Source organism: Galdieria sulphuraria (assembly GCF_000341285.1).
Source record: "Galdieria sulphuraria unplaced genomic scaffold scaf_12, whole genome shotgun sequence".
Taxonomy (NCBI): domain Eukaryota; phylum Rhodophyta; class Bangiophyceae; order Galdieriales; family Galdieriaceae; genus Galdieria; species Galdieria sulphuraria.
The window spans coordinates 66,247-92,020 of record NW_005178463.1 but is presented as its reverse complement, the minus strand read 5'-3'; the positions used below and the strand labels follow the sequence as shown (position 1 = coordinate 92,020).

General features: G+C 38.8%; 17 protein-coding genes across 17 annotated transcripts; 9 read left to right on the top strand and 8 right to left on the bottom strand.

Annotated features, from left to right (window-relative positions):
- Gasu_18610 (myb domain-containing protein) lies at window positions 1-1,355 on the top strand. The gene has a single exon (XM_005707308.1). The coding sequence runs from the start codon at window positions 134-136 to the stop codon at window positions 1,313-1,315; it is 1,182 nt and encodes a 393-aa protein (XP_005707365.1). The 5' UTR covers window positions 1-133; the 3' UTR covers window positions 1,316-1,355.
- A 6-nt stretch (window positions 1,356-1,361) lies between these two features.
- On the bottom strand, window positions 1,362-6,100 carry Gasu_18600 (transcription elongation factor SPT6). Its single transcript, XM_005707307.1, has 2 exons — window positions 5,977-6,100; window positions 1,362-5,918 (listed from the first exon to the last, which is right to left on the bottom strand). The coding sequence occupies exons 1-2, from the start codon at window positions 6,067-6,069 to the stop codon at window positions 1,479-1,481; spliced, it is 4,533 nt and encodes a 1,510-aa protein (XP_005707364.1). The 5' UTR covers window positions 6,070-6,100; the 3' UTR covers window positions 1,362-1,478.
- A 180-nt stretch (window positions 6,101-6,280) lies between these two features.
- Gasu_18590 (uncharacterized protein) lies at window positions 6,281-7,185 on the top strand. The gene is made up of 2 exons (XM_005707306.1): window positions 6,281-6,604; window positions 6,655-7,185. The coding sequence occupies exons 1-2, from the start codon at window positions 6,294-6,296 to the stop codon at window positions 7,148-7,150; spliced, it is 807 nt and encodes a 268-aa protein (XP_005707363.1). The 5' UTR covers window positions 6,281-6,293; the 3' UTR covers window positions 7,151-7,185.
- A 44-nt stretch (window positions 7,186-7,229) lies between these two features.
- Gasu_18580 (senescence-associated protein Din1-like protein) lies at window positions 7,230-7,960 on the bottom strand. The gene is made up of 2 exons (XM_005707305.1): window positions 7,688-7,960; window positions 7,230-7,641 (listed from the first exon to the last, which is right to left on the bottom strand). The coding sequence occupies exons 1-2, from the start codon at window positions 7,926-7,928 to the stop codon at window positions 7,385-7,387; spliced, it is 498 nt and encodes a 165-aa protein (XP_005707362.1). The 5' UTR covers window positions 7,929-7,960; the 3' UTR covers window positions 7,230-7,384.
- Window positions 7,961-7,964: 4 nt separating this feature from the next.
- Window positions 7,965-9,200, bottom strand: Gasu_18570 (nitrite reductase, copper containing). The gene has a single exon (XM_005707304.1). It carries the CDS (start codon window positions 9,193-9,195, stop codon window positions 8,092-8,094), a length of 1,104 nt encoding a protein of 367 aa, XP_005707361.1. The 5' UTR covers window positions 9,196-9,200; the 3' UTR covers window positions 7,965-8,091.
- A 760-nt stretch (window positions 9,201-9,960) lies between these two features.
- Window positions 9,961-10,805, top strand: Gasu_18560 (proteasome chaperone 2). The gene is made up of 2 exons (XM_005707303.1): window positions 9,961-10,523; window positions 10,570-10,805. Exons 1-2 carry the CDS (start codon window positions 9,988-9,990, stop codon window positions 10,772-10,774), a joined length of 741 nt encoding a protein of 246 aa, XP_005707360.1. The 5' UTR covers window positions 9,961-9,987; the 3' UTR covers window positions 10,775-10,805.
- A 4-nt stretch (window positions 10,806-10,809) lies between these two features.
- On the bottom strand, window positions 10,810-11,620 carry Gasu_18550 (uncharacterized protein). The gene is made up of 3 exons (XM_005707302.1): window positions 11,547-11,620; window positions 11,314-11,498; window positions 10,810-11,266 (listed from the first exon to the last, which is right to left on the bottom strand). Exons 1-3 carry the CDS (start codon window positions 11,614-11,616, stop codon window positions 10,988-10,990), a joined length of 534 nt encoding a protein of 177 aa, XP_005707359.1. The 5' UTR covers window positions 11,617-11,620; the 3' UTR covers window positions 10,810-10,987.
- A 10-nt stretch (window positions 11,621-11,630) lies between these two features.
- Gasu_18540 (uncharacterized protein) lies at window positions 11,631-12,373 on the top strand. Its single transcript, XM_005707301.1, has one exon. It carries the CDS (start codon window positions 11,658-11,660, stop codon window positions 12,171-12,173), a length of 516 nt encoding a protein of 171 aa, XP_005707358.1. The 5' UTR covers window positions 11,631-11,657; the 3' UTR covers window positions 12,174-12,373.
- Window positions 12,374-12,409: 36 nt separating this feature from the next.
- Gasu_18530 (Hit-like protein involved in cell-cycle regulation) lies at window positions 12,410-13,250 on the bottom strand. Its single transcript, XM_005707300.1, has 4 exons — window positions 12,859-13,250; window positions 12,788-12,809; window positions 12,615-12,740; window positions 12,410-12,562 (listed from the first exon to the last, which is right to left on the bottom strand). The coding sequence occupies exons 1-4, from the start codon at window positions 13,183-13,185 to the stop codon at window positions 12,474-12,476; spliced, it is 564 nt and encodes a 187-aa protein (XP_005707357.1). The 5' UTR covers window positions 13,186-13,250; the 3' UTR covers window positions 12,410-12,473.
- Window positions 13,251-13,480: 230 nt separating this feature from the next.
- Window positions 13,481-15,365, top strand: Gasu_18520 (POT1-like telomere end-binding protein). The gene is made up of 2 exons (XM_005707299.1): window positions 13,481-15,210; window positions 15,264-15,365. The coding sequence occupies exons 1-2, from the start codon at window positions 13,514-13,516 to the stop codon at window positions 15,265-15,267; spliced, it is 1,701 nt and encodes a 566-aa protein (XP_005707356.1). The 5' UTR covers window positions 13,481-13,513; the 3' UTR covers window positions 15,268-15,365.
- A 114-nt stretch (window positions 15,366-15,479) lies between these two features.
- On the bottom strand, window positions 15,480-17,100 carry Gasu_18510 (DNA polymerase delta subunit 2). The gene is made up of 3 exons (XM_005707298.1): window positions 16,901-17,100; window positions 15,855-16,842; window positions 15,480-15,802 (listed from the first exon to the last, which is right to left on the bottom strand). Exons 1-3 carry the CDS (start codon window positions 17,074-17,076, stop codon window positions 15,602-15,604), a joined length of 1,365 nt encoding a protein of 454 aa, XP_005707355.1. The 5' UTR covers window positions 17,077-17,100; the 3' UTR covers window positions 15,480-15,601.
- A 220-nt stretch (window positions 17,101-17,320) lies between these two features.
- Gasu_18500 (uncharacterized protein) lies at window positions 17,321-18,140 on the top strand. The gene has a single exon (XM_005707297.1). It carries the CDS (start codon window positions 17,453-17,455, stop codon window positions 18,059-18,061), a length of 609 nt encoding a protein of 202 aa, XP_005707354.1. The 5' UTR covers window positions 17,321-17,452; the 3' UTR covers window positions 18,062-18,140.
- Window positions 18,141-18,220: 80 nt separating this feature from the next.
- Gasu_18490 (7,8-dihydro-8-oxoguanine triphosphatase) lies at window positions 18,221-18,995 on the top strand. The gene is made up of 4 exons (XM_005707296.1): window positions 18,221-18,392; window positions 18,442-18,656; window positions 18,713-18,777; window positions 18,829-18,995. The coding sequence occupies exons 1-4, from the start codon at window positions 18,246-18,248 to the stop codon at window positions 18,966-18,968; spliced, it is 567 nt and encodes a 188-aa protein (XP_005707353.1). The 5' UTR covers window positions 18,221-18,245; the 3' UTR covers window positions 18,969-18,995.
- A 5-nt stretch (window positions 18,996-19,000) lies between these two features.
- On the top strand, window positions 19,001-21,295 carry Gasu_18480 (zinc finger-like protein). Its single transcript, XM_005707295.1, has 2 exons — window positions 19,001-20,890; window positions 20,940-21,295. Exons 1-2 carry the CDS (start codon window positions 19,178-19,180, stop codon window positions 21,201-21,203), a joined length of 1,977 nt encoding a protein of 658 aa, XP_005707352.1. The 5' UTR covers window positions 19,001-19,177; the 3' UTR covers window positions 21,204-21,295.
- Window positions 21,296-21,319: 24 nt separating this feature from the next.
- On the bottom strand, window positions 21,320-22,570 carry Gasu_18470 (uncharacterized protein). The gene has a single exon (XM_005707294.1). It carries the CDS (start codon window positions 22,368-22,370, stop codon window positions 21,465-21,467), a length of 906 nt encoding a protein of 301 aa, XP_005707351.1. The 5' UTR covers window positions 22,371-22,570; the 3' UTR covers window positions 21,320-21,464.
- A 429-nt stretch (window positions 22,571-22,999) lies between these two features.
- Window positions 23,000-24,600, bottom strand: Gasu_18460 (uncharacterized protein). The gene is made up of 4 exons (XM_005707293.1): window positions 24,260-24,600; window positions 24,069-24,210; window positions 23,908-24,018; window positions 23,000-23,857 (listed from the first exon to the last, which is right to left on the bottom strand). The coding sequence occupies exons 1-4, from the start codon at window positions 24,572-24,574 to the stop codon at window positions 23,634-23,636; spliced, it is 792 nt and encodes a 263-aa protein (XP_005707350.1). The 5' UTR covers window positions 24,575-24,600; the 3' UTR covers window positions 23,000-23,633.
- Window positions 24,601-24,610: 10 nt separating this feature from the next.
- Window positions 24,611-25,685, top strand: Gasu_18450 (translation initiation factor eIF-3 subunit 2). The gene is made up of 2 exons (XM_005707292.1): window positions 24,611-24,614; window positions 24,665-25,685. The coding sequence occupies exons 1-2, from the start codon at window positions 24,612-24,614 to the stop codon at window positions 25,634-25,636; spliced, it is 975 nt and encodes a 324-aa protein (XP_005707349.1). The 5' UTR covers window position 24,611; the 3' UTR covers window positions 25,637-25,685.
- Window positions 25,686-25,774: the final 89 nt, after the last annotated feature.

The window sequence follows — 25,774 nt, the reverse complement described above, 5'->3', positions numbered from 1 at the left end:
CAGAGAAGAAATTCTAGAGAAAAATTTGTCAACTAGCCCAGTTCGTGAGCGACTGCTGGAATAGTGGTTATTCTGGACCAGGAACTTTTTTTTGGTTATTTATTGGGTTACTTACCTTGGGAAACTACTCATAATGTCTAAGTTAGAGGCAGCTTCAGACTCTGGTAGCCTCAAAACATCTTCTTGTAGTTTTCAGGAAGTGGCAGCCTTGCCTAGACCCAACGGGGAATCTTTCAGTGGAGGTTATTTTGGTTCAAATATGGATTTGGTACCAAGAACAAACGTAAACGAAACGTTTTCGAACTCTACTGGACAACAATACTATTCAGCAACTCTTCCAACGGCAGCATGTCAAGGAACACGAGGTGAGAGAGATTTTCAAGGAAGGGAACAGTTTCTTCAACAAAATTATGGCTCCATCTCGGAAAGATTTGGTGCAGTGTCGCAATTAATGGGAACTGCTGGATATTTTTCAAGTGTTTTGCCCCATCCAGTGGAAGCTAGCGGTGAGCCAACGAGGTTTTCCCAGCTTACGCCACCCTCAACCTGGTCGGGAATGAAGCCAAACTTTGGCAGTGGAGCGGAGGTTCCTGCGAATGTTTCAAATGCTTTGGGCGTTTCCCAGTGGTCGGCACCACCAGGTAGATTGCCAGAGGAGATTCCACCAACTTTTTCTTTCGACTCGAGTGATCCCTCAGGAAGGGACAAGTTGATATACGACTTGGAGCGTGTTAATCACTGGCTTCGTTCGGAATTGGAGTTGGCTAGGAAAGAAATTGATCGATTGCGTTTACAATTGGCAGAGCACGAAAAGGGTAAGAACAAACAGGAGAACTCGAAAACGCAGTCAAGATACTGGACCCCGAGTGAACATCAGAGATTTCTGGAGGCGCTTCGAAAGTTTGGGCACAAGGATGTTAAGTCTATTTCGAATTATGTCGGAACACGGAATCCCACTCAAGTGAGGACACACGCTCAAAAATATTTTTTGCGCTTGTTTAAGGAATCACGAAATCGACAAGAACAGGGTATGGGTCGAGGTTTTTCTGCAAGTAGAAGGTCAATGAGTGAGCCTGATTTGAACCGAGCAGAGTTGCAGAATAGTTCTACAACACAAATGTATTGTCAAGATAACGAAATGTCGCGGGAGCAGAAAGAGAATGATGATAGTTACGCATCTAACTTGGGTAGCAGTTGTCAAGCTGCAGAACCCAAGAATGGCATTCGACTCTTGTCTTTGGTGGCGACTAACGAAACCAATTCTCATGACAAACCAGGAGAAGACAGAATGAACATTCAAGAAAACACGTCATAACATTCGGCTTTTTGAGTTATGTATTATATGCTTTTTAATTACATAGTGACATTGTTTGCTGTTTATAACGAGCGTTGAATAACATGTTTTGATATGAGGGGAAATTTCCTCGGAAATAAAGAAGGTCGTTCTCATTTTCCTTGGAGTATTATCTATGGATGCTTCATTGAAGCCTCGCAGTTTCAGGAGGACGTGCTAACAATGTTTTAAAGTTGTCTTTAAACCAATCTATCAAGGAATTCATGTCAGCATGAATAAGTTTGCGGAATCGATACCCTTGTGGAAGCACAGTTATTATTTCTCGTATGACATGTGATCTTCCTGGTAAATAAGCAATCACAAGACGTCCAGGATAACGAAAACTCATGCCTATACAATAGGCAACCTTTTGTGGCTCCGTCATCTTTTGCTGCTTACAATTCTGTTCCAAAGTCTCTTCATCACCAACAATAAACTTGCGATGTTGCAAGGCTTCTTGTAGGTTTGCCAAAACCGGCTCAGCGTATCTACCGATGACTTCATCTAAGGCTTCAAATTTCTCTTGTCCTATGTAATACAAACTTGTTTCCCTTCCACGATATGTCTGTTGTTGTTCCAGGACTTCCAAGTGTACAACAGGCAAACCATCTGCAACTTTGAAAGAGAGTACAACAACATCGGGTGAATGACTACTGGGTCTAATGATAATCTCTCCTGGTGAGGTTTGATCCAACAACTGAATTGCTTTGCTTCCCGAAACATTTCTAAATAAAGGATGAGAACTCGTGGCCAAACTAGCTTTTCTACGAGTTTCCATTCTTCGACTTCGTTCTCTCTGTACATCATCTGCGGTCATCGGTTGTTTGTCTGGTTGAAGAGGATCAAAATTAGAAGAAAAGTCCAAAAAGAAAGGATCTGCTTTGAACTCTGGTTCCTTGTACTCAGGAATCTTTTTGGGATTTCGAAGCACAGAAGGTCTGCAAGACAATTTCAGCTCGAATTTTTCATAATTGACACTAAGGACTCTACAGGGTAAAGTGCTGGTTTGATTAAGATACTCTCCCAAGTCAAAGTTGGAAGACACTTGTTCATCAAATATTTCATTTCGATGAATATAACCACGAATCTCTCCCTCCACCTGACACACAATTCCAGTCCCAGCTGCATTAGGACGACAGTTTGTTGCTACCACAGAAGCTCCACAACGAAGTCTATCTGGAGTACAACCTGTAATGATATAAAATAAATCCTTCGAAGTTAGTGGGCTGGGGATTTTCCTCCAATCTCGATAAGGATTTTCGAATTCTTCACAAATAATACGCAAAGTGTCATGCATTTTTCCTCTCCCCAACTTTTCCAGGTGATCAGCATAGGCTTCCAAATCTAACTCTTCTAGTAAATGAGGCCTTTTCATAACTTCAGATATAACCTTTACAATATCACTATCTGAGTGTTCTTGCTCCTCACTTTCTCCGCGAAGAGCTTCTTCCGCAATTTTCATGGCTATGCCATAATTTTCTGGATGGACACGAGAATTTTCCAAAGGATTGACAGCCAGTTCATTCTTCCTTTGTCCCTTTGCACGATTTCGCTGTTTACCTCTGCTATCTTTGCCCTTGTCTCCAAACGGATCCACAATTCTCACAAATCCAGCTGCAGAAAAGAATACTCGCTTATCTAAAATTTGGTTAGCTATAATTTCCTTTCTGGACAACAAAGCTTTTCCGCCGTGTATATGATACAGCTCCTTTAACCTTTCTAAAATGACTACTGCCTTTTTTGGTCCCAAACCACCGATATGATTCAAAAGAGGTCGGAGATGGTCATAAATGATGATTCGATTGATATCTACTCCAGTATAACAACAAGTAGCAAAAATCATTGCTTGTCTAAATACAAATTCTCGTTCTGAAGCATTCAGTATATTTTGGAATGGATGAACTTCTAAGGACGATGTGGAAGAAATGTCACACGCAATTGCCGCATAAACCACCAAAGGTTCCTGTGCAAATCTTCCAATAGCAATAGCCATTCGTCGTGCATATGACTGCTCTTTTTGTTCTTCACTTCGCAAAGAAGCATAGACCATCGGTACAGCTTCACTTACAAGAAATATTTTGGATAGACAGGATGATAGCTTGTCTTGCTGTTCTGATGCATTCTGTTCTGAGTCGGAAACTTCATCTACTTTTAGTATTTGTGACCAGACATTGGCTAATTGTTGCTTTAGCCCTGAAGTAGCATGTTTGGATTTACCAACTCCAATTGTAATGTAGTCCGGTCGACCTCGTACAAGAAAGTGTATCAACTTCTCTTTGGAGTTTTCCGCAATATTAATTTGTCCTCCATGTGAAACTCCTATAGAAAAGGTACAAACTTCTTCCACTTCTCCTTCTTTTGAAAGGTTTGCACCCACAGCGACATATTTGTTAAAATTTGCAACTTCTTGGGACTTGAGTTCCCCCTGTACCACTTGTTTCGAAAAAATGTCACTCAAAAAGAAAGAAATTATGCGACTCTTGCTATTCAACCCAATATATTTAGATATTGGTCCGAGGCTCAAAATAGTTTCAGCTTCTTGTCGAAACTCTTCCCGAAGAAACAGATTTGATCGCTTTTCCAAACAAAGCTCCAATTCCCGACATTGCTCTGAAATAACTCGACGAACCGATTCTTCTATAATAGTTTCAATCTCCTGATTCCATTCGGTAGAATACCTGGAGAGTCCTTCTGAACGCCCCAATGTTTTCAACTCTTCAATGAAGTCCCTAAGAGCTTTCCTATCAACTTCAATCTCTATCAAAGTGTAACCAAGCTTTCTACAATAAGCCACTATTGAAAATTCGCTGCTAGGTTTCAATAATCTTTGGATAGGTTTTTGATAAATAGAACAACATGGTTTCAATCTATCGAAGTCATCCAGATCACTGATAGCTTTCAGAGTCGGTTTTGACGTCAACAAGGCTTCCTTTCTTAAAAAACTGTGCACGGTCGAGCGGAAACGGGGATCAACGGAAAGTTCGCGTATAAATAGAAAACGGCAACTATCAAGAAAATTGTCAAGAATATCTATGTTTTCATTTCTTGAAGTCAACCATTCGGTCGCAAGTTCTGATGGCGTCTTGTTCAAACTCAACTGAACATATTTTTGATACATAGTTGAAACATTTTCTGCGAGTTGAAATGGCGTGAGTACAAAATGGTTAAGGAATTCTTTCCATCCGCGTTTGCAAATTGTAGTATATTTATCTCGTTGTTTGGGTCTCGCCGTCACTCTTTGAGATTTCTTCTCCTCTTCTGTAGAGGAGTTGAGAGAATTCCATATATAACAAAGCCTTAAGCCTGCTTCAATATCTGCTAAATCTTCTTCGTCTTGAGTAAAATGTAGCGATTCCTTTATGGCTTCCGATAACTTTTTTTCTTCTTCACTTAAATTTTCGGAAACAATAGCAAGTTCATCTTGGAGCTTTAATTTCCTTGTTTTGAAACGATACCACTGCACATCCCAGTCAAGCACTCTCCATATGTATTTCCAGTCATCCTGACGCTGTTGTATCGAACTCGACTCTAAAACCTTCAACAGCTCCGGACTTAGATACTCTCTACGATATATCGCAATAAAGGGAATGTCAAACTGTTCGATGTGTACAAACGACAACAATGCTGATATCTTTTTGATAATTTCTTCCTTCTGAAACTGATCAAATCTATCATCCATTTCAAATGCTCTTTGATAAATCCAAGACGCCTCTTCCGTCAACTCTTCTGTCGACGTACAAGGCACCCTATCCTCACCGAAATGCTCTTGAATATACTCAGGAATATCCTTTGTACATATCTCTCGATCCAAATCTAACTGCTTCTCTTCTTCAGTTAGTTTGCTCTTAGTCTCCCTTTCTTTGCTCGTTTCTGCTTCCGTAGCAGCTGCGTCTCTATCTTCTTCTTCTTCTTCTTCTTCTAAACCTTCGGGAGCCATGAACAGTGAACTTGAAATTTTGTATTCTTCTTCATCGTCTCCAAAGATTTCACGAGCTAATCGAACTGCTCTTTCACTAACTCCTTCAGGTAAAGCAGAGTTTCTGCTACGTCTTCGTTTCAAACGACCACTCTTATCTTCAAGGAAGTCGTCGAGATCATCCTCTTCGTCACTTATTTCTTCCTCATCGTCTTCCAAATATTTCGCTCGCTTCCTATCTTCAGTGTCTTCAAGCTCTGGCTCTTCCGAACCTACAGGGAGTTCTCCACCTGCCTTACGTAATCGTTTCAATCTCCTTCCACCTCTCGAAACTCTTACTCCTGCCTCTTCCAAAAGTTCATAATCTCCTTCTGCTAGTTCCAATCTTTCTCTTCTCTTCTTTGGGGATAATTCTTCTTTAGGAGCATGTTCCTTGTAGGACGAATCTTCGGTCTCCAAATTACCCTCCTCTTCTTCTTCTTCTCCGTCTTCCACCAAAAAGTCGTCCTTTTCATATTCGTTTAGTTCCTCCGCATCGTCTTCACTACTATCTTCCTCTTCTGAAGAATTCTCTCCAGCAACTTTATCACGTTTCGTGTTTTCTTCTTCTTCAACGTTTGACGAGTCACTTGCTTCATTTTCTAAGAACTTGTACTCTGGTTTAGTTTCCTTGTGACGTTCCACTTTAGAATATCGAATAGACCCATTAGAAACAAATATTCCTTACCTCGGCTTCCAGAGAGTCGGGTTTATCTTCCTTTCTTGGTTCTTCGTCCGTATCCCAAAAACCATCTTCTTGTTGGCCTTGTGTAGAAGACATGAATCATAAATTATAAATATTGTGATTGAATTGATATTTAAAAGATATTCTTTCGGTATTCGCGTGTCTTTACATACACACATATATATATATATATATATATATATAATATATATAGATATATATAGATATAGATATGTGTATGTATATATACATCTATGTAGTTGTGTGTATGTTTGTATGTGTTTTTGTTCCTATAGACATAATCTAAGAACTTTAGAGGAATGTTTCTAATTAGTAAAGTAAATGATTCAGTTCATTCTCAGAACAAGAGTCACAATTCCTTAAAACAAATTTTTTTGCTTCCATTAAGTGATGAAAGAGACTCAAACCATTTTCAAGTTGAAGGCACCACAAGTTTCGAAACGGATGTCATAAGAATGAGTGCCATTGAGGTGCACTCGGTCCCTGGACTTGTTTATATTTCGGAATATATTGACACCCAACTGGAGGAATATTTATTAACACAAATATATAGACAGCCTGTGGTTAAGTGGAAAGTGCTTGCAAACAGGAGATTGCAAAACTGGGGAGGGTAAGTGAAGCAGTATCCATTGTACTGCTCGAAATGAGTTTCTTGAATAGGACACCTCATTCGAAAGGAATGATAGCCACAACACTACCAACTTGGTTGTTGTGTATTGCCACAAGATTAGAAAAAGACGGCTTTTTTCCAGAAACCCCCAATCACGTTCTGATAAACGAATATCTCCCTGGACAAGGTATCGAACCTCACGAAGATGGACCGATTTACTATCCTTGTGCAGCAATTTTATCTTTAGAGAACGAGATTGTGTTGGATTTCTACAGCAAAGGAGTAAACTCGGTAACTGCCGAGGAAATTCAACAGTACACTGGCAGTCTTCTATTGGAGCCTCGCAGTCTTCTTATCATCCGTGATAGTGCTTATCAAAATTATTTACACGGCATTCAAGAAAGTTTCTATATTAAGAAAAGTTCCTGGCTGTTGAACTATTGTTGTGATGGAGAAGGAGAACAAGTAGCTAGGAAGAAACGTGTGTCTTTGACTGTGAGACTCGTTCCGAAGACAGTTCATAATGTGGTTCGGTTAGGAAAATAGAGTTACACATAATTATTATATGGTCGATATTTTTAATTCGACAAAGAACAACTTGAAAACTTGTTTGTTGATCAGGGCAATGAGATCAAAATTCCCGTATGGGTAGTAAGTATTGTGTCGAAATAGGTCAACATTCGACTGAGTATATTGTATCTGCAACTATGACGAAGGAAGAGTGGATAATAGAAAATATAACTCTGAAAATATTGCTATTGTTGTTTATGGCATATATAACTATTTTTCAATAGGAAGTGCACTTTCCTGCCACTTCTCAAAGCCACCTGCCACGTTCAGCACTTGTGAGAACCCAGCCTCACGTAACTTCTCTATAGCTTTCATAGCTCTGGGTCCTTTCAAACAAGAAACTAAAATTTTGTCATCTTTCTTGAAAAACTTGCAAACATCTTGTAAAAATGAGAGATTTTCTTCTAGTTTTCCTTCCTTCCCTTTGACCATAATGGGAACACAAATACTGTCCTTTGCGTGTCCAGCTATATCTCATTCAATAGATTCTACTCTTTCTAGTTCGATTCTTACCAGTGAATTCTTCCTTTGTCCTAACATCTAGATGTTTCCAAGACTCCCTCAGTTTCTTGTGATGAGCTTCGGAGGGATGGATACTTTCTACAGAACACTTTAACACAGGCGATGCCGTAGTAAAAAATTTGTAGGAAACGAAAACTGGCCTCACATAACGTACTACACCTTGGTGCCAAGCGTAGCTGCTACTTTTTAAACCAACTGGAAAGAGGAAGTTCATCAGATTGCGCAAAACCATCCTTTTTAAAAAACACAAATTAGAGTTGCTCCATATCAGAAACTATAGAGTTTTATCAATCTTTTGAACATATGCAACAAACTATAAAACGTTGCTTATATATATATATATATATATATATATATATATATATATATATAAGCATTAAGAAACAGTCGTTTCTTTAAGGATGAATCTTACAGCCAGGACAAGGAGAAGGGCCCTCTTCTGAACAATAGAGGTAAGGATCTTTTGTTTCTCCCACAACCTGGAGAAAAGCAACACAGCCCTTCTCAATTCTTGTAATGGAGTGATCTACTAGTGTGAAGTTACCAGGAACAACTGCATCCAATTCGACTACAGCTGAGGAGCCACTAGGAATCATCACTGTCTGCAAACCTAACTGAGGTTGGTTCAAAAGGCTTCCATCCTTCCAAACTTTATCAAAGATAGTACCAATAATATGAAAAGAAGATACCAGAGCTGGTCCAGCGTTGCCAACATAGAAACGAACTCTATCTCCAACTTTGGCTTTAAATGGATTGTTTTCCAAATGAGAACCCTGCCTTCCATTGAATACGACATAGTTTGGTCGTTCATCCATCAGTTTATCTATGGACTGTGGGAGACATCTAGAATCAACTGTAATCGGATTATCTTCAGTATAAACCTCCGCTTGCATGAGATAATATTCTTTATCTACTGCTTGCAGTCCCTTGTCTGGCTCGACTAGGAGTAAGCCAAACATTCCATTACTAATATGAACACTAACTGGATCAACTGCACAGTGATAAATGTATAAACCAGGATAGGTTAATCTAAATTGAGCCACTTTTGTTTCGTCTTTTCCACAGTTAAGTAATGGTGCACCTCCGCCAGGTCCCAATACAGCATGAAAGTCGAGGTTATGCATCATACCACTTTGGTCTCTATTCACTAACTTTACTTGCATTATATCTCCTACTCTTGCTCGTATCATAGGACCTGGAACACTTTCTTGGAAAGTCCAATATTCATAGGTATAACTGTCATCAATGGGTAATTCCTTTACGATAACTTCCAAGTTAACTAACAACTTCACAGGATAGTTTCTTGTAATTGGAGGTGGCACATCTGGGGCTTTTGCAAGTATCGCTGTTTCTTCAGGATAGGCTTCTTCTTTCATTGTTTGTTTCTCATGAACTGTGGATTCATTTCGAACTTTTGCAAGGTCTCCTACAATGGAAGATGCCATTACCTTGATACCATTCCATTGCAGTTTGGAATCACTGCTTTTCAAATAGGCCATGGAGCCTGCAGTGATTGCAGCACCTGCCAACCATAACCAAGTAGTTTTTCTTGTTTTCTTCTCTTTGTTATAGCCTGAGCCATATCTCTGAAAGAGAATTTTACAATTCTACGCAGAAACTTTTCCCAGTAGAAATGCGATCCTGTTGCAATCCCCACATTGAAAAATGTGCATGTCAAGATATCTCCTTTATTTACAGAGTTATTGTGATATTATGAAAGCAACCTTTCGATACAAAATCACCCCAGTGGAGGCATACATGCATTATGATATCATCTGTATTCGTATAAGCGAATGAAATGATAGCCAGTCTAAGAAGGTTCCTGACATTCAAATTCATAATGGCTACAGATAATGGACAAAGAATTCTTTTGGATGGGCATATTGAAACCTAAGCTCATGATAACAGGTTTCCATTAAGTAAGCATCGTCTTTTTGGAGAGAAACTATGCTCGTCAATGCTTCTATATTCATTTAGGAGAGCTTTATTGTGTATTTGTTACTCTTATATCCTTTGAAATTTCATGAAAAATGCACAAGGCTTTCTTTTCCAAAGCTGAAGAAACAATTTTGAAAAGGAATATTGAATACTTTTTAAGACAATATGTCTCATTTTCATTCTGACAATGCATTTGAGTTTTGGCGCCAAGTACTTCTATTTGGCAAGGTTTTGTTGACTCCATTGGCCAGAGAGAACAATCTTAGGTAGAAATCTTTAAGATAGAATTCCATAAATATCCCTTTCTGAGATAATGACAAAGTTAGAAAAAGGCACACCAAAATTTAGATAAAATGGGCAGTTTGGAACTAGGCAGCATTCGAGGATTCCTGGACATTCCTCAGGACACCTTTCGAGAAAGTATACTAGTTTTTCCAATTGTTTCTGTAGGGAATGTTCCACAGCTTGCTGTTGATCTCCTATTGGAGAATTTTCCTTTTCAGCTTGTGGGGACCCTAGACTCCTCTGCACTGATTCCTTTCTATGGTCACGGGGCTTTGAAAGGACCCCACTCCATAACAACTGCGTTGCAAGTCTTCTGGCTAGAGAGAGTTCCAGAAAATCCAAACATTGTTTGTCTACAAATAAGGACTCCACCTTCAAAGGGTCTTACAAATCTTTTTGTTGAAGAAATTATGTCATTGATGAACTTGTGGAACCCTCGTTTGGCGATTTTCTTGACAAGCTTTTCTGCCCTATCGATTATCCCGAGAGGTGCTATAGAACCAGGCCAAAGTAGAGTTATTCGAACTGCGGTTCCTGAAAATCTTCTCTTTGTAAACCCTGCTGCAGTAGAATTTGTGGGAATGGAATACTTTGAAGAAAATAAGTATGTTGGTTATCTGTCTTTGGAAATTAGCGCTGAGATGGTTTAGGTTTTCTTTATTTTCAAAATTTTGGGACAAACTCAAGTCTTCTTCTCAGCATAATTTTCTAGCTTTGAGCATGCATGTGTACGAAGGAGACAATACCAATGATGCCATATCATACTTTCAGAAACTTTGTGACTTTCTAAGAATATTTAACGTGCCCAATCGAGATTCAGTGAAATTACCTGATTCATGGCGTTCTATTCTTTAGTTATTTTCGACGAAATTTGAATGTATTTGGGATACTCGAAGGTCTCTACACTCATATCGTAACCTTTATCATTGAAGAAGAAAACACTTCTCAAATTCTATACACATATGTATTATGGTTTGAAAATTTTCAGAAACTTAAAAGAGCCATTTTATCTCCCTAATGTTCGCATATTCCATACACTGATTTTCCTTCTTCACTTCGTAGATTTCGTTATACTGACTTATCTTCTTGTGACAGTGTTATAAGGCACGAAGGAAACTTTTTAAAGTTTTCTGTTTCGTTGTATGCGTCTTGTAACATTTGGCCATACTTTTTCGTCAATAATTTGTTATCATCGGTCTCTTCCTCCACCACAGAACTTCTATCAAAAAACTCTCCAGGTTCCAAGCTACGAAAAGAAGGAGTTGGTTTCGTAAATCCGTGAAGTTTAGTTTTCACAGTTTGTAGAGTCCGTTGGTACATTCTCGCTCGTATCGCATTCTTTTGTACCTGTGAAACGGTGACATATTTGATGATACAACGTCAAGAAAACTTACCCCTAAGGCAGTCTCTCGAAGGCCTATATTTATCATATTTTCGTTGGCATATTCGATTATTGCGTGTTCCAAATCTTCATTGGCAATCAGTTCTGTCCCTTGATGAAGTTGTAAGTTTTCTCCTGGGGTTGGATATGCTTCAGTTTCCAACGTAGAATCTAACAAAGCTTGTTTCTCTTCTGTTTCTACATAAAACGAGTCAGATACTCAAGTTATCAACCTGATATGACTACCTTGCTTCTCTTGATGAAAAATATCCCACAGCCATACAAAAATGGCACTACAACATTTATACCAAACCATACCAATTTTTTATACAACTTCGAATTTAGATCATCGTTGCCATGTCTTGTTCGGACGAAGAGTTGCCTGAAAGTATCACTTTTTCTGAAAGTCGACAACGTTTTCATAAAAAATTGAAAGAAGAAAAGGAGTCAAAGAAAGCTCAAGATAAGCGCTCTGTTAGATATAAACAACTCGACAGTCCAATAGAGCAAAGCAATACATATGAGCTGTTTCCACGGGGAGAAGGGAATAGCTCTCGTTTACAGGTCCCAGAAACGGAAATATTTCGCCAAGCAGCAAACGCGACACATGCAGCAAGAAGTAAGACAATTTATTTGCAGAAGAGTGTTCAACGAACCTTGCAAAAGAGGTCCAAGAAAAGATTGGATAACGTTGAGATCATTTTGTTGTCAGAGAATAGCAAATTGGCAAATGGATATACAACTAGTGGTCAACCAGAGAAGTTTCTGAAGGAGCACTTTTATGGTGGTCGACTGTTACGTTGTTCGAAAAAGGATGCCAACCTTACAAGGAGCAAACAGCTTCATCGTCCTTCACCTTATTTTCACGGATGATATGCATTCTCGATTGTTTTACTTTACAGAATGTTATTATTGCGCGCTTTGATATGACATGTAAATGGATTATTGAAGTTATTGTGGGATATTTGCTATGGCTTTATCCAACCTTGTGATAATAGACAAATGGAATCCGTAAGTGATGATGGTTTTGAACGGTGTCAAAGTGAATACAGCATAAAGAATAGTTTTCTGCTCAGTTTGTGAATTTTGGTGTCTTTTTGTGCTATACTCAACAGCAAATACTTGTCTGATACAAATATTATGTTTAAAAAAGCTATCTATGTATAACTGTCCTTAACCTGGAGGCCAACCTAGAGATCTGCCACCAAGAATGTGTAGATGCAAGTGATAGACCGACTGACAGGCGTCCTTTCCGTCGTTTACTATGTCTGCATCAGGATGACGATTCTCATATCCAAAGAAGGTTCTACTTACCAACAAGGCGGAAACTCTGAAGTCCTTCTTGTTTCGCAACTTTGGGTGCGACTAACATGAGGTGTCCCAACAAACTCTGATCTTCAGGTTGTGCAGTAGATAATTGTGATATTGGTTTTTTGGGAACTAGGAGATTGTGATCATAAACTGTTGAAAGAAAGAGTTCAACTTACTGACAAGTGCGTGGAAAGGTGCCTATAGCAAAGTAATTAGCGTCCTTGAGTTTGCCATAGAAATCACTTACTTGTGGATTGATATCACGAAAAGCAAGACACCAATCATCTTCGTAAATAATATCCGCCGGGATTTCTTTTCTAGCTATCTTACCAAAAATGGTGTCTGCCTTTGGATCCTTTGGAGGGTCGAGACCAACTTCCTTATGTGCCATAGCAAAAGACTGAAAACTTTTTCCAATCACGAATGGAAAATCACTACGACGAGAAGGAAAATGGTGTAGTCCTGAGTGGAAAGTAACTACACAACGAGAAAAGTGGCAAGGACGAATAAAGGATTGACGACTAGTGAATACAATCCTTTGTGACGTAACGAACAAGTTGAACCAAATCGACATGAAATCGTTTCTCAAAGCGAATAAGCACTTCCTCTTCCTTTCCTTTGGACAAACTTTGCTTTGTATAATAATGCAAGTAACTTCTGTCTCATCAAGGAGCCTTTCTACTATGAAACAGAAAGAAAATCTGGAACAAACAATTTTCGATTATCTCAGAAAAGCTCTCAATAAATCTCTTGCCTTCTTTGGATACTATCATTTGAAATCTTATTAAGAGTCTCTAGAGTGTTGAAAACCAACTCGTTTCGATGAAAACTTGAGAATAATCTCTATTCAAACAACTGTCACTATAAATGAAAGAAATTTAAATCCGATTTACTAGTTCAGAATGACTTGGTCCAAGTTTGGCAAACTAATTGAAGACTTCCACACACTAACTTTAGATACTGGAAAAGAATATTTTACTGTTCGTGGAAAAGTTACTCACATATTTATCAATAAGAACTTAAATAACAAGTTTCGACAAATATCATCTTTAACCTTGAGACCGGTTTCTCATAGTTGTGGCACTCACGCTGTAAGCCTCCAATTCGAAGGTGACTGGCAAGTTGTTGCTGGGTTCCTTCAAAAGGAGGATGTCATATGCGTGTCTAATCCTGTAGTTCAAGGGAGGGAATATGACTCGCTTGACGAATATCCAGTGCTCTTGGTATTGAACAACTGCGATCGGGATGGATCACAAGGACTAGGACTTTCTGTTTTAAAACAAGATACTAGCTGGGAAGAGTTGATTTTCATTGAAAGCTGTGAAGTTCATAAGCTAAAGGATAGGCTAGTTTCTAAAGGAAAGGGTAATGTTTCTACGGAAAACCAAACACTTTTCTTAAAAGCCTCTCAATTGAGACAACTCAGTAAGCGTTATCTACGAAAAGTAGATAGGCCACTAGCCCGAAGTCGGAAATATTCAAAATTGGCAGACCTCGGAGAGTTTGGTTTGAAGCACAGGATTGTTAACGTATATGGTGTGGTAGCAGGCTTTCGTGCGCTAAGACCAACGAAAGGGAAGGATTATGTATGTGAAACAACTCTCATTGACCCCACTCAATATTCTGCTGGACAAGAAATAACTCTGGTATTGTTCTCAAAGTCGTTGTCCAAAACAATCCCCGTCAAAAGTTTAGGTGATATTGTTAGGTTAAACAATGTACTCACTCAGAAGCATGGAAGCAAGTTGCAACTTGTAGTTACATATGAAGAAAGTTGTGTTGAACTTATTGGTGGTGATGTTGATGAAGATATTGCAGTTGTTGCGTCAACAAGTTCTTCAGGACCAGAATGGGAAGATGAAGATCTCCATATTGTGCGACAGTTGCGTGAATGGGCACGGCTGCACTTCTCAAGTATAGAAGGTTCCAAACCATCACTTGTGGAAAAGGTTGATTTCAGGAATGTTTTCTGTTCTGTAGGCAAGGTGGACTTGGTCTGTCGCATCGAGTCTGTTGTTGAAGATAAGATTGATGCGGAAACATATTTGCTTGTGTGGGATGGCGTTTCTTACCGAGATGTAGAATTCTCTCAAAGACAATGTTTTCTCGTTGTTTTATCATGCGCAGCCAAACGGTCACAATATGTCTTTCAATGTCCTTTAGTGGAGAATAGTTGGATATTACTTAAAGATATTTGGAAACAAGTGCAAGAACCTAACAATGAAATATGCATAATTTTTGATATCGATAGATCCAGCAGAACTTGTTCAACAATGATATACTTGAAGGAGTGGATGTATCGAGTGCAACAAAAACTTGGAACTTATCTTGTATCCAGTTCTATTGCGGGTGAACGGCTCAGACACAAGTTAGTAGACGAAGAGAAGAAAGATAGTTTGACAGAGTTGAATGAATCCACAAATGCACCAGTGAATAGTGTAGCCCATATAAGAGCAAGTCCAAAAGCCTTTCAATCTTCTCTTCTTCTTTCTGCAAAACTTGTGGGTTTCCGCCCGCGGGACATAAGAGACTTTACAGTTCCGTGCTGTCGACATTGTCATAAGTATATTTTACAACCACAGGAAGTAGCAAGTCCAAAGTATGAGACCCTGATTTGTTGTTGTGAAAAAGTTTCTTCATTGCGCGATTCAGATAAAAACTCCATGAAGTTAGACAATCATGCCTATGAATTTCGCTATTTGTTTTATTTTATCCTTATGGACTCTTTGGGTGAAGAAATTGAAGTTCTTGTCGATGATGAAGTGGGAAAAAGACTCTTTTATTTGTCTCATGGGACGAACTTGTATGAAGATAAGCAAACTTGCGAAAAGATTTGTGATATATTGCGAAACTATCTTCAGCAAGCATTTGTGATTTGTCAAATTTCTTATTATCGTATATCCAAGAAAGAGTTCTATTGGAAATTGAACCAACTTGAAGTAGGCCATGTATAAATTTGTAAAATGGTTTCCGATGAATATACCAAGTGGTCAATTCAAATCAATCATGAATTCCATTACTTGGGGAGTTAAGGTTCGTAAGTTTAACAAAACAACTTGTCCTGTGGTAGAAAAATCCGGTATGCATAGAAGCCGAACTCCACAATCATTGGCATTGATCAATCGTGTACCATAGGCATGTTGATTTCCAGCAACATATACATGTGGACATTCTTTTAGTACAAATGGATCCTATAGAGCATATCATTTAAGAAAGTCTTTTCATTCTCATTTCTAGTCCTACCTCATCATAGTACGGATAACAAGGAAGCGTGTCAGGAGCCGTAGGACAGAGATGCCTAAAACTCAACATATTTTCCATGACAGTTAATCTATTTTCAACACTATTCCAGTCCCAAGTGGAATATCGGCAGGCGTCATCAATATTTTGTCCAGAGCAAACAAGAATCTTTCTTCCATTGATACAACATTGGTAAGGGTTTGTGACTCGTCGGAAAGAATTGTACTTTGAAGAACTTGGAAGTAAGCTGTGATGAAGAGGCTGTTGAGGAAGAAGCAAGTTTGTGGGATCCGCTTCACCAGGAAGCAATGTTACAGGAATCGTGGACGACAATGTCGTGAGGAATCTGTCAGCCGATATTAAGGGCTCTGCATTGAACAACTGTTGAGCACTATTAACAGTTTGTTGGTCGTTAGACTTGTTCGCCAAAGTTTCATCTCCTGCAGAAGATAGCAAGTTACCTAAAACGAAAAGATGCCCAATTTGAGAACAGAAGTGATAATCTTCTTCGTTTCCCAGTTTTCCAGTGATAAAATCGAGAAACATCGCTTCTCGCATAGAAACGTTCCATGGTGCTCCTAGACCGATACCGGATACAAACAATATAAAAATATCATTATCCAACGAGCGGGGAACTTTTAAAGGCGGAATTCCAGGAAAACACAGTTCGTCTACTGAAAAGTCTCCACTCGACGTTTCCTGACCTTTGACAGCAACAACCGTTCCTGTTAAAAGAATATTTACGCCAAGACAACAGCGATCGAAATTGAGCCGAATACGACCCGTTTCATCTTCTAGTATCACAACGTCAGAATCGGAAACGAAACTAGGCTTTACAGGTAATATAGGAACAGGTTCAGCTGGATTCTTCGAGTATTCCTTCAAGATAGAGGGCTTCAAATCCATTTCCTTATAAATAACACCAATTATTACACAGTTATCTCCTTGTTGTAAGTGTAAGAGACGATCTCTAAATAAAATACCATCGGTCCTAAACCAACAAAGCCTAGTAAAGCCTATTCTTTCTTTTGTTGGAACCAACTACTCACCACTTGTTTCTGGCAGCGTTTTCTACCACTGGTCTTAGTGCAGCCAGTCTACAGAAGTATATTTGCGAATACTGCTGCGAATAGTTTCTGGAATGGAGAAGGAAAGGATTATGTTCTTCCTCATAGTCTACAGTTTGTCGATACATAACTGTAGTAGTGGAGTGAGACGCGTTCATTTGAAATTCTGAGGGCTGCTCATCGTATTTTTTTTTAAAGAAAGGGCGCCATTTAACCGAGTCTTTTATCATCAGTATAATATATAACTTAGTCCATTGGCTCCCAGTTTATTTCCAGAAAAAGAAGCTCTATGAAGTACTGGTTTATTGTACAGAGTTGAGTGTAGACTGCCTTCCATTTTTCAAAACATAACATGACTTTTTCTTGGGCTTTTTTAGAAAATCTCATATCATTCTTCAATAATAGTTGTAAGTCGTAAGAATGCTATTTTCTTTCGAATAGAATGTGCATTGTCGTGATTTTACTTTCATACGACCCTTGGCTAAAGTGCACATTTTTACATTTTTAGTGCATCGCTTTTGATTCTGATCACATATGACTGACTCTAAGAATCATAGTTATTGGAAACTTTTCAAACATATTGTTTTAAAAGGATTTCAAGGAGGAGCACTTTTAGGACTTGCTAGTGCACCGTATATTGCATATCACCACGTTGACAGCTTTAGCTTTTCCAGTGGACAAGATCTTTCTGCAACTTTGAACGTTGCTTGGAAAATTACACAAGAAACTTCGTGGAAAGCGGCTACTTGGGGCTTGGCTGGTGGCGCTCTATCGGGAGCTATTGGAGTAGCTAAACTTAGTATCATGGATCCCCTAGATGTTCAAGGTCGTGTGGAAGCTTTGTCAGAAAGCAAAGGTCAACTTGAAATGGATCGCTTTGCAAAATATTCAGCCATTGCTGGAGGCACTTTATTTGCATTGAAATATTTAGTGTCCACGCTTTCAAATATTCAAGGTGTCTCTGATAATACTTGGTCGTTCGATGACGTCAATAAGGACATATTCAATATGACTAGTTCTCTTTTAGGAGCAGTCGTGTACGGAGCTGCACTAGGAACTGCTGCGGGTGTTGCAAGTCATTTAATATTCAAACCCGAGTATAGACCTAGGATAAATAAGATGCTTACGAACCTTTTCTATTAGCTTAGAGCTTCAGAAATTTTGTTGACTCTGAAACAAATAACAGCCTTTGAAGAGTGGTGATAAATTCCCCCAATTGTGTGCAAATGATTACAGAATGCTGATGAGGTTAACAAGTTTTATGTATCATTTAAAGTAGCAAGCAAAGTTGCTAGTCTACAACATTCGATTGTACCATTCATTATAGATGAATTTAATGTTAACCTCTTTTCATCTGACTCGATGCAATCGTTGTTCACTTGAATCATTTTCGAAGAATCAACTTTGGTTTTATCGCAAATACAAAAGGAACATGTCGAAGGACGCCCAGGGTTATGTTGTACCCTCTTTAACGGTATTCAACTGCTTTTCATATTCTTTGATATAGTTTTATAAAAGTCAAGGTGGATGCCGCAGTTGTTCGTGGTCTGAAATCTGCTTTAGAAATTTTACTTGTTACCCGAAGAAAGGAACCATTCCAGGGCCGTTTAGCTTTTCCTGGAGGTTTTGTAGAATATGGTGAGGATCCTGAGAAAGCAGTCTTGAGAGAACTGGAAGAGGAGTGTGGGTTAAAAGGAAAAAATCCCACACTAATTGCAGTTCGAGGAAACCCAAACAGGTAACTTCCTTTTGTATTATTGTGAGTTTTTTTACGGTCGATATTTCCCTGCAAAGAGATCCAAGAAAGCACGTAGTGACCATATGCTACTTTGTAGAAACTGTACAGAGAGATCCACAAGGTAGGAGAAGAAATAAATATTTTTTTAGATATATCTGAACATACAGAACAGTAAGAGCCGGAGATGACGCTGCTGCTTGTGGTTGGTATTCTGTAGAGTCACTTATCAAGAGTCCAGACCTTTTTGCTTTTGACCACTACGATCTATTACAGCAAGTTTTAAAATTTTTAGACGAAACGAAACGAAGATAATATATAGGCTTCTCGAAGTGTCTGTGACGACTTTGTGCGCCATCGACTAGAACTGTGTTGGTCTAATGGATTTTTCATTGGATGGAGAAAAAACCATTACATTTTGGGGAATTTTGTAACCAGCTGAGATAGCGATAGACGTATCTGAATTGTTGTTGTTTCTTATTGCTAAAACTAAATACAACAGAATTTGGTTGGTTTTAAAATTTATGCAGCATACGGAATTAGTGTCTTGTTTGACAAGGCCACCTCGTGGTTCTCCAACGATAAGAGATTCGGAGAACCCAGATAGCGTTATCTCACCCAAACAGCAGACTTTTACATGGGAACCCTTTGTCGGGTCTATTGTAACTGAGAAGAAGCCCGAAACCACGGGTGGGTCTTGTTCTGAGAGTGTCACTATTGCTTATCCCAATTCACTAAGAAGAGAATGTGTGAGCGTAGTATTACAGAGAAACTTTATATTTGACGAAGAAAGGTATACGTGGAAGTGGTTCAAGACTTGGCGTCTACCCGAAATTAGAGTATTCGCAAGTGAACAGGAATCCTTTTTTCCGAGTTTCGTGCGACTATCTGTCGTTTGTCCTACACAAGATTTACATTTATTTGAAGAAGTTGGTTTGTTAGGAAGAACTCAGGCTCAACTTGTCAACGGAGAAAGTAGATTCACAAGACTCAGGTTACTTGCTACTAGCAATTCTTACGAAGGAAGGAATTTCCACCTTTTCATATCTTTTTTCTCCCAAACAGCGTGTTGCCTTGGTGCCCTAGTTTCTACTGGCTTTGTTGTTTACGCCCGTGGTCCTAACACAACTTCTTTCCAGGAAGGTGTTCTCTTTAGTCGATCCTTAAAGGCACAAAGCTGTTGGTTTTCTCCTGAGCTGTTAACACGTCCTTTTATGAAGAAGGTTTTTTCTATTTGTTTTTGTTTGCGAAATTGTAGGCTGAAAATATGTTTGCAGGTACGAAATGAACAAGGCATCGTTGAAAAAGAGCCGATCGAGAATACCACCATTGGTTTAATGAGATATTTTCAAGCTCCAAATATCCGTTTTAAATGTCGCGATCCTATTTTTCTTGCATTGCGCTTTTATAAGGTTATTGTTCTATTTCTGAACTCTTCGATTCTTTCATCGGAAGATTGTGATATTTATTTTGAGTTCCTCGCAAAGCTATCAGAGTACCGTTCTAGTCACCGTTCGTCGTTATCGAATATCAACCACCTCACACGGTATTCATCCAGTGTCTTTCCTCTGTGTCTATTTGGAGTCCGTTGTAACCTTGTTCTTCGTGAGAATGAACGAACAGTTCTAATCGATAATTTGGAAAGTTGTCAAGATGAAGCTATTTGGTTTGTAAAGGACGTATCTGTTCGTCCAAAGCGTTTCATAGAGTTGACGGACGTTGTCCGATTTCAACAGGCTTATGAACGCTTTTTCAGTTGGTATACCAACGTTTTCATGGTACCCAAACAAGTGGAAGGAAATCAGTCAGCTAGTTATTATGAAATGCTTGAAAATATTCAGAAAGCCAAAACATCAGACTATCGTGGCATGGAGCTAGATTCTAATTTGTCAGAACCTTCATTGCCTGCTGTAAATGAGAGAATGGTGCCTTGTACTTCGGAAGCTTCAGAGTTGATGTCACCCACTTTGCTAGACGTACCAAAGCGGGCCTCTTCGGAGTTGTATGAGTTTGTGAGATGGTTTCGGCAGTTCCACAGTTTGTTAAAGCGCCTGCTGGAAGAAATGACGATGTCTGCTTCACATTTAGTGATGAATTTGGATGAAGCTAACAAAGCCATTTTCATTGATTGTTTTAAACATTTCCAAAGAGCACTAACTGTGCATACTCATATCGAAGATGCGTATGGTTTCGCAGAATTGATGAAACAAAGACCGCTTATATTCGAAGCTTACAGGGTTAGTTTTCTTTTTAAATTTTACGTTTTCTAATTCATGATATATTTAGATTGATCACACAACTGAAGAAGAAGAGCTAGAACGGATTGTTAGTCTTTCAAGTAATATGCAGATAGAAAATGTTGGGGAATTGTTTATTCGGGTTAGCAGTTTTGCTTCTTTACTTTGTCAGCATATGGACAAGGAGGAAAAACATTTGTTACCTTGTGCTATACAATTATTATCTGAAACAGAGTTGAAAGAACTTGTAATGAGAATGAATGAAGAATCACAGTGTGTTGAAGGTTGGAAGAATTTGTCCACTATATCTTGAAAGGCCTTCCATGATTTGTATAGGATCGTGTGGGTCGAAGGAGCTGTGCAACCATTTTAGCCTGGATATTTATTCCCTGGGTACTAATTGTTTTGTAACGTATTGTAGTCTATGACTGTTAAAATAGCCTAATGTATAGTTATATTGGCTATTTCTGTTTAACAGGACGATATAAGTAAAAGAAATTGCAATTTCTTTAATGGTTACAAAAATACAAAACGAAAATAAACAAAAGCTGCGGAAAAAAGTAACAGTAAATAATTAACTTGAAATCAAGCGAGACGACTTGGGAGGCGTCTCTAAAAATCCTCGTTCGAGTTCAACATTATCAAACGGAGCCATTTGCCTCATCTTTCCTTCAAAGCCACTATGAGAAGGGGATAAACGCTCCTCCTTCTGTTGCATATATTTATCCATAACCACCGTTTCCTTGTGCCTCAATTGCTTTTTTGCATTTCGCAACTCAGTGCCAAGCGACTCCAACTCTTTCACCAAACGACGACGTTCATCAATCAATTCCATTCTTTTCTTCTCAGCTCGTGATATGAAATTTTCGGCTTCTTCCTCCTTTGATTGGTAGAAATGAACGAGAGACTCAAAGTCATTATTCAACTCTTCCTTGATCATCTTCTTCTTCATTCTTGATCTCGACGCAGAGTCACGATTCCTAAGCTTCCTCTTAAAAAGCATAATATCCCTTTCTCTTGGAGTCATTTTTCTACCTCTGTTAGCAGTCGTCCCCGATAAGTCAGTTACTTCATTCAAAAATTCATCCGAACAAGCTGCTCTATTCGAGCTGTGCTTCAGACATCGATCATACTGACTTGATGAAATTGCCGGTGCAATGGGAACAAAGGACAAAGAATGCTTTGTTCCATTCTTCTGAATCACTTCAGATATATTTTCATTTGAGTTGAATACTCTGTCTTCATTGCAAAGATGATAAGATTTCCTCATATTACCGACACTTGTCGTAGTTGATTCGATGGGCTCCGTTGCAGAGTTTTGTTTTCTATAGCCAGTCAACCAACCAGAAAGAAACTCTCCTGTTGCAGGAGAACCACTATTCAAAGGAAGCGACTGTCCGGAATCTATCCATTCGGTTATCTCTTCCAATGATCTCTGTAAAGGAAGAGAATGACACGTTTGCTGCCATAAACTTGTCATTTTGCCGATAACTGAGCTCCAGGAGGCCCCCAACTCGACTAAAGAAGAATGAGGTTTGTGGTAAACCAAGGAGAAAGTCACCAAAAATGCGCCGTGATCGTACTCTATTGAAGCCTACTTTGCTACCTTTGATATTCTTCTTCTTGATCTCTACAAAGAGTAAGGACAATTGTCTTAATTGGATACCGTATATGATGAATTCCGTCCGATGTTCTACAGTTAGATTCGACAACTGTCCGTCAAGAGGGTGGAAGCAGCATGATGAGGGTGCGGAGACAGACAAGCGTCAATCGAAACTTCTTGATGGAACTCTTTCTGATTGGAAAATGAACGAAAGTGTTCTTCATGTTCCACCAGTAAGCTTTCATAGTCAACTTTGAACCTTAACACTGTTATATTTTTCAAACACAGTTCACTGCTCAGATTTACTCCCAACTTTTTGAAATCAAAGTAGTTTAAATCTTCCTCTGGAGACAAACTGTGGTGAGTGACATTCTGAATAGTGATAGACTTGTTCAAACTGAGCACCGATATATATATATATATATATATTCTGTCTGATACCAGCAGTGCGACTGTCCGAAAGTACTGTAGTCTTTTAAGAGCTAGTTGAGGTTGAAATTCTAGAGTTTTCCTCCGAACTTACTTGCTTCAACTAAGAAGGAAGTCACTGACTGTTCGATAGGGGTTTTACCATTGACAATATGCTACCGTACTGCAGAAACATATTGCCATGGCTATTTCAAACACGCTTTCCCTAATAGTCCACGGGAGCTCTGCAGTTTCCAATAGACAAACTCAACAAATTAGTGTTCCATGGGGGACTTGGAGAGAATAGCCCTTTGAAATTTTTCATTGGAGAATTGATTCCTTATTTGTGTTTATATAGCATAGATTTGCTCTAATATGCCATGTGCCACTTACTTTACTCTTTTATTTAGAGACAATTTGATACGAGAGGTCAATGGGATATGAACAGTGTCAAAAAGTACATTTTTGAATGATTTATCAAAGAAAAACTTGAAAATAACAGCTTTAGAAAAGCTATCGTGGTTAGAGTTGAACAATCTATCAACTAGTAAAACATAAAGATAAGCTCTAGAAACATATGTCAAAAAAAGCATTTGAATAACTATCAAATTTCCATTATTAAGAAATAAGATCAGAGAACTCAAAAATATGTCTTCAGAAGGAAACCCTACACATAAAAAGGCAACCTTCAGTGCAAGGATGACGGAATTCTCATCATCTCTCAAAACTTTTCTATAGAACTTCATAAAGAATTTCATATGCTGAACATATTCGGTGACATACTGCAGAAGCTGACAAAGGAAACGAGGAAATCTTCAACTCTTCGTCTGCCCACTCCTCTACAATCTTTCCATGGGCCATTGCTCCAATTACATAAAGTATATTCATATCTTTCTTAAGCACTTCTTGGGCATGCTTATGAGGACTCATTAAATTCTCACAATTGTAAGAACATACTTTACAACAATTCCAATCATCTGTCTCTGCAAAACTATTGTACACATACCTGTCTTCCAGCACATGTCGGGTAGATGGTTAGTAATAGGGTTCTGTATAATCTGGAGAAGAGGCTTGTTCAGACCATGGCCAAATATCTTCAAGTCTTGCAATAGTTGTACTAAACATGAATCAGAAGATTCCATTGTTAAAAGCGTTGAGAGCACTGACCCGTTAAACCGCAAAAACGCTTCAATGTTCGCGGAATACGTGTCTGAGGATTTACTTTGATCAATACATTGTTCGTAGTATGAATATACAAGTCCAAATATCCGGCCTTATTCAATGGACTATCCAATAGACTCAACACACACTAGGTAAAGCTATCAGTCCAAAAGACGAAAGAATAGAAAAAGACTGACCTGGTGTACTATATCGGGACGATAATCAGCAGGATTGAGGTTCTTTCGTTTCATATATTGTTGGTGTTCATCTCCGTTTAGAATTTCCCACTTCCTGTCAATCTTGACCAACTCAAGACTCGCTTGTTCTAGAAGGAAAGTCACTTTTCCTCTTGATTTCGCTCCCAGCTTTTGCAAGGAAGGGTCGACTAACTCATGCTTCGAATTGGAATCAACAATACTATTGAAAACTACATTCTGATATATTTCACATTCTTCTTGCTCAACTTCCTTTGCAGTTTTCCGCTTCTTATTGACATCGTCGGCTGCTGACATAAAAACCAATTGATAATTTATTGTTAGATTTATTAAAATGGTAAGGCATAAAGAACTTACAGTTTCATTGAATACTTACAACTTATTTAGAGACCCTTAATTTTAAAAGGTCACGAGCGTCCCTTGACAATGTTGAAATATAATAGTGAAGGAGACCTTCTCTTTTCAACTGCAAAGGACTCAACTCCCACGGTTTGGTGGACTTCCAATGGGGAGCGAATAGGAACCTATCGTGGACATAATGGAGCGGTTTGGTCGATAGATGTGAATAATGATTCGACGAGAGTAGTAACTGGTTCCGCAGATAACAGTGCCAAATTTTGGAGAGCAGAAACTGGTGAGTGTATATTGACGTGGACTCACAAGTCTCCTGTCCGTTGCGTTTCTTTCTCTAGTGACGATCAGTTTGTTTTTGTTGCAACAGCGATGTTGATGGGACAATCTTCAGAGATTTACCAATATCTTGTGGATTCTGAAAGTTTAGAAGAAGCAAGTGTTCCTATTCGAACTTTTTCTGGACATTCGGCTACTGTGACTCGGGTAGTTTGTCATCCCACCGAAAAAACTTTGATATCAACTGGTGAAGACGGAACTGTTCGAAAGTGGGATATCGAAACTGGTCGAAATACGGAGACAGTTACAATACATCAGAAGCCTATCAACGATTTACAGTTATCAAAGAGTGGCGGACAGCTGATCACAGCTTCATCTGACTTTAGCGCAAAAATTTTAGACTTTCGTTCTCTAAAGGTGTTGAAAACGTTTCTTACAGATCGACCGGTTAATTCAGCAGCTATTTCACCCATTTTGCCTCATGTATTATTAGGTGGTGGTCAAGAAGCCTCACAAGTTACAACTACTGGAGATCGCGCTGGAAGATTTGAAGCGAGACTATTTCACTTAATCTACGAGGATGAAATTGGTATTATTCGTGGGCATTTTGGTCCTATCAATACGGTTGCATTTTCACCCGATGGTCTTCAGTTTGCAAGTGGTGCTGAAGAAGGCTTTATTCGATTGCACAACTTTGATGAGGAATATTTTCAAGCAAGCTATAATTAAGGTTGGCTTTGAATATGAAGCAGCTTGGTCGCAATAAAGTATTTTGAAAGAAACGACGAATTGGTTTGTCGGTGTCATCTATTTGAGGAATTGGTCAATATTTGTTATCATTTCCTATTTCGACCTTACAATTGTTTC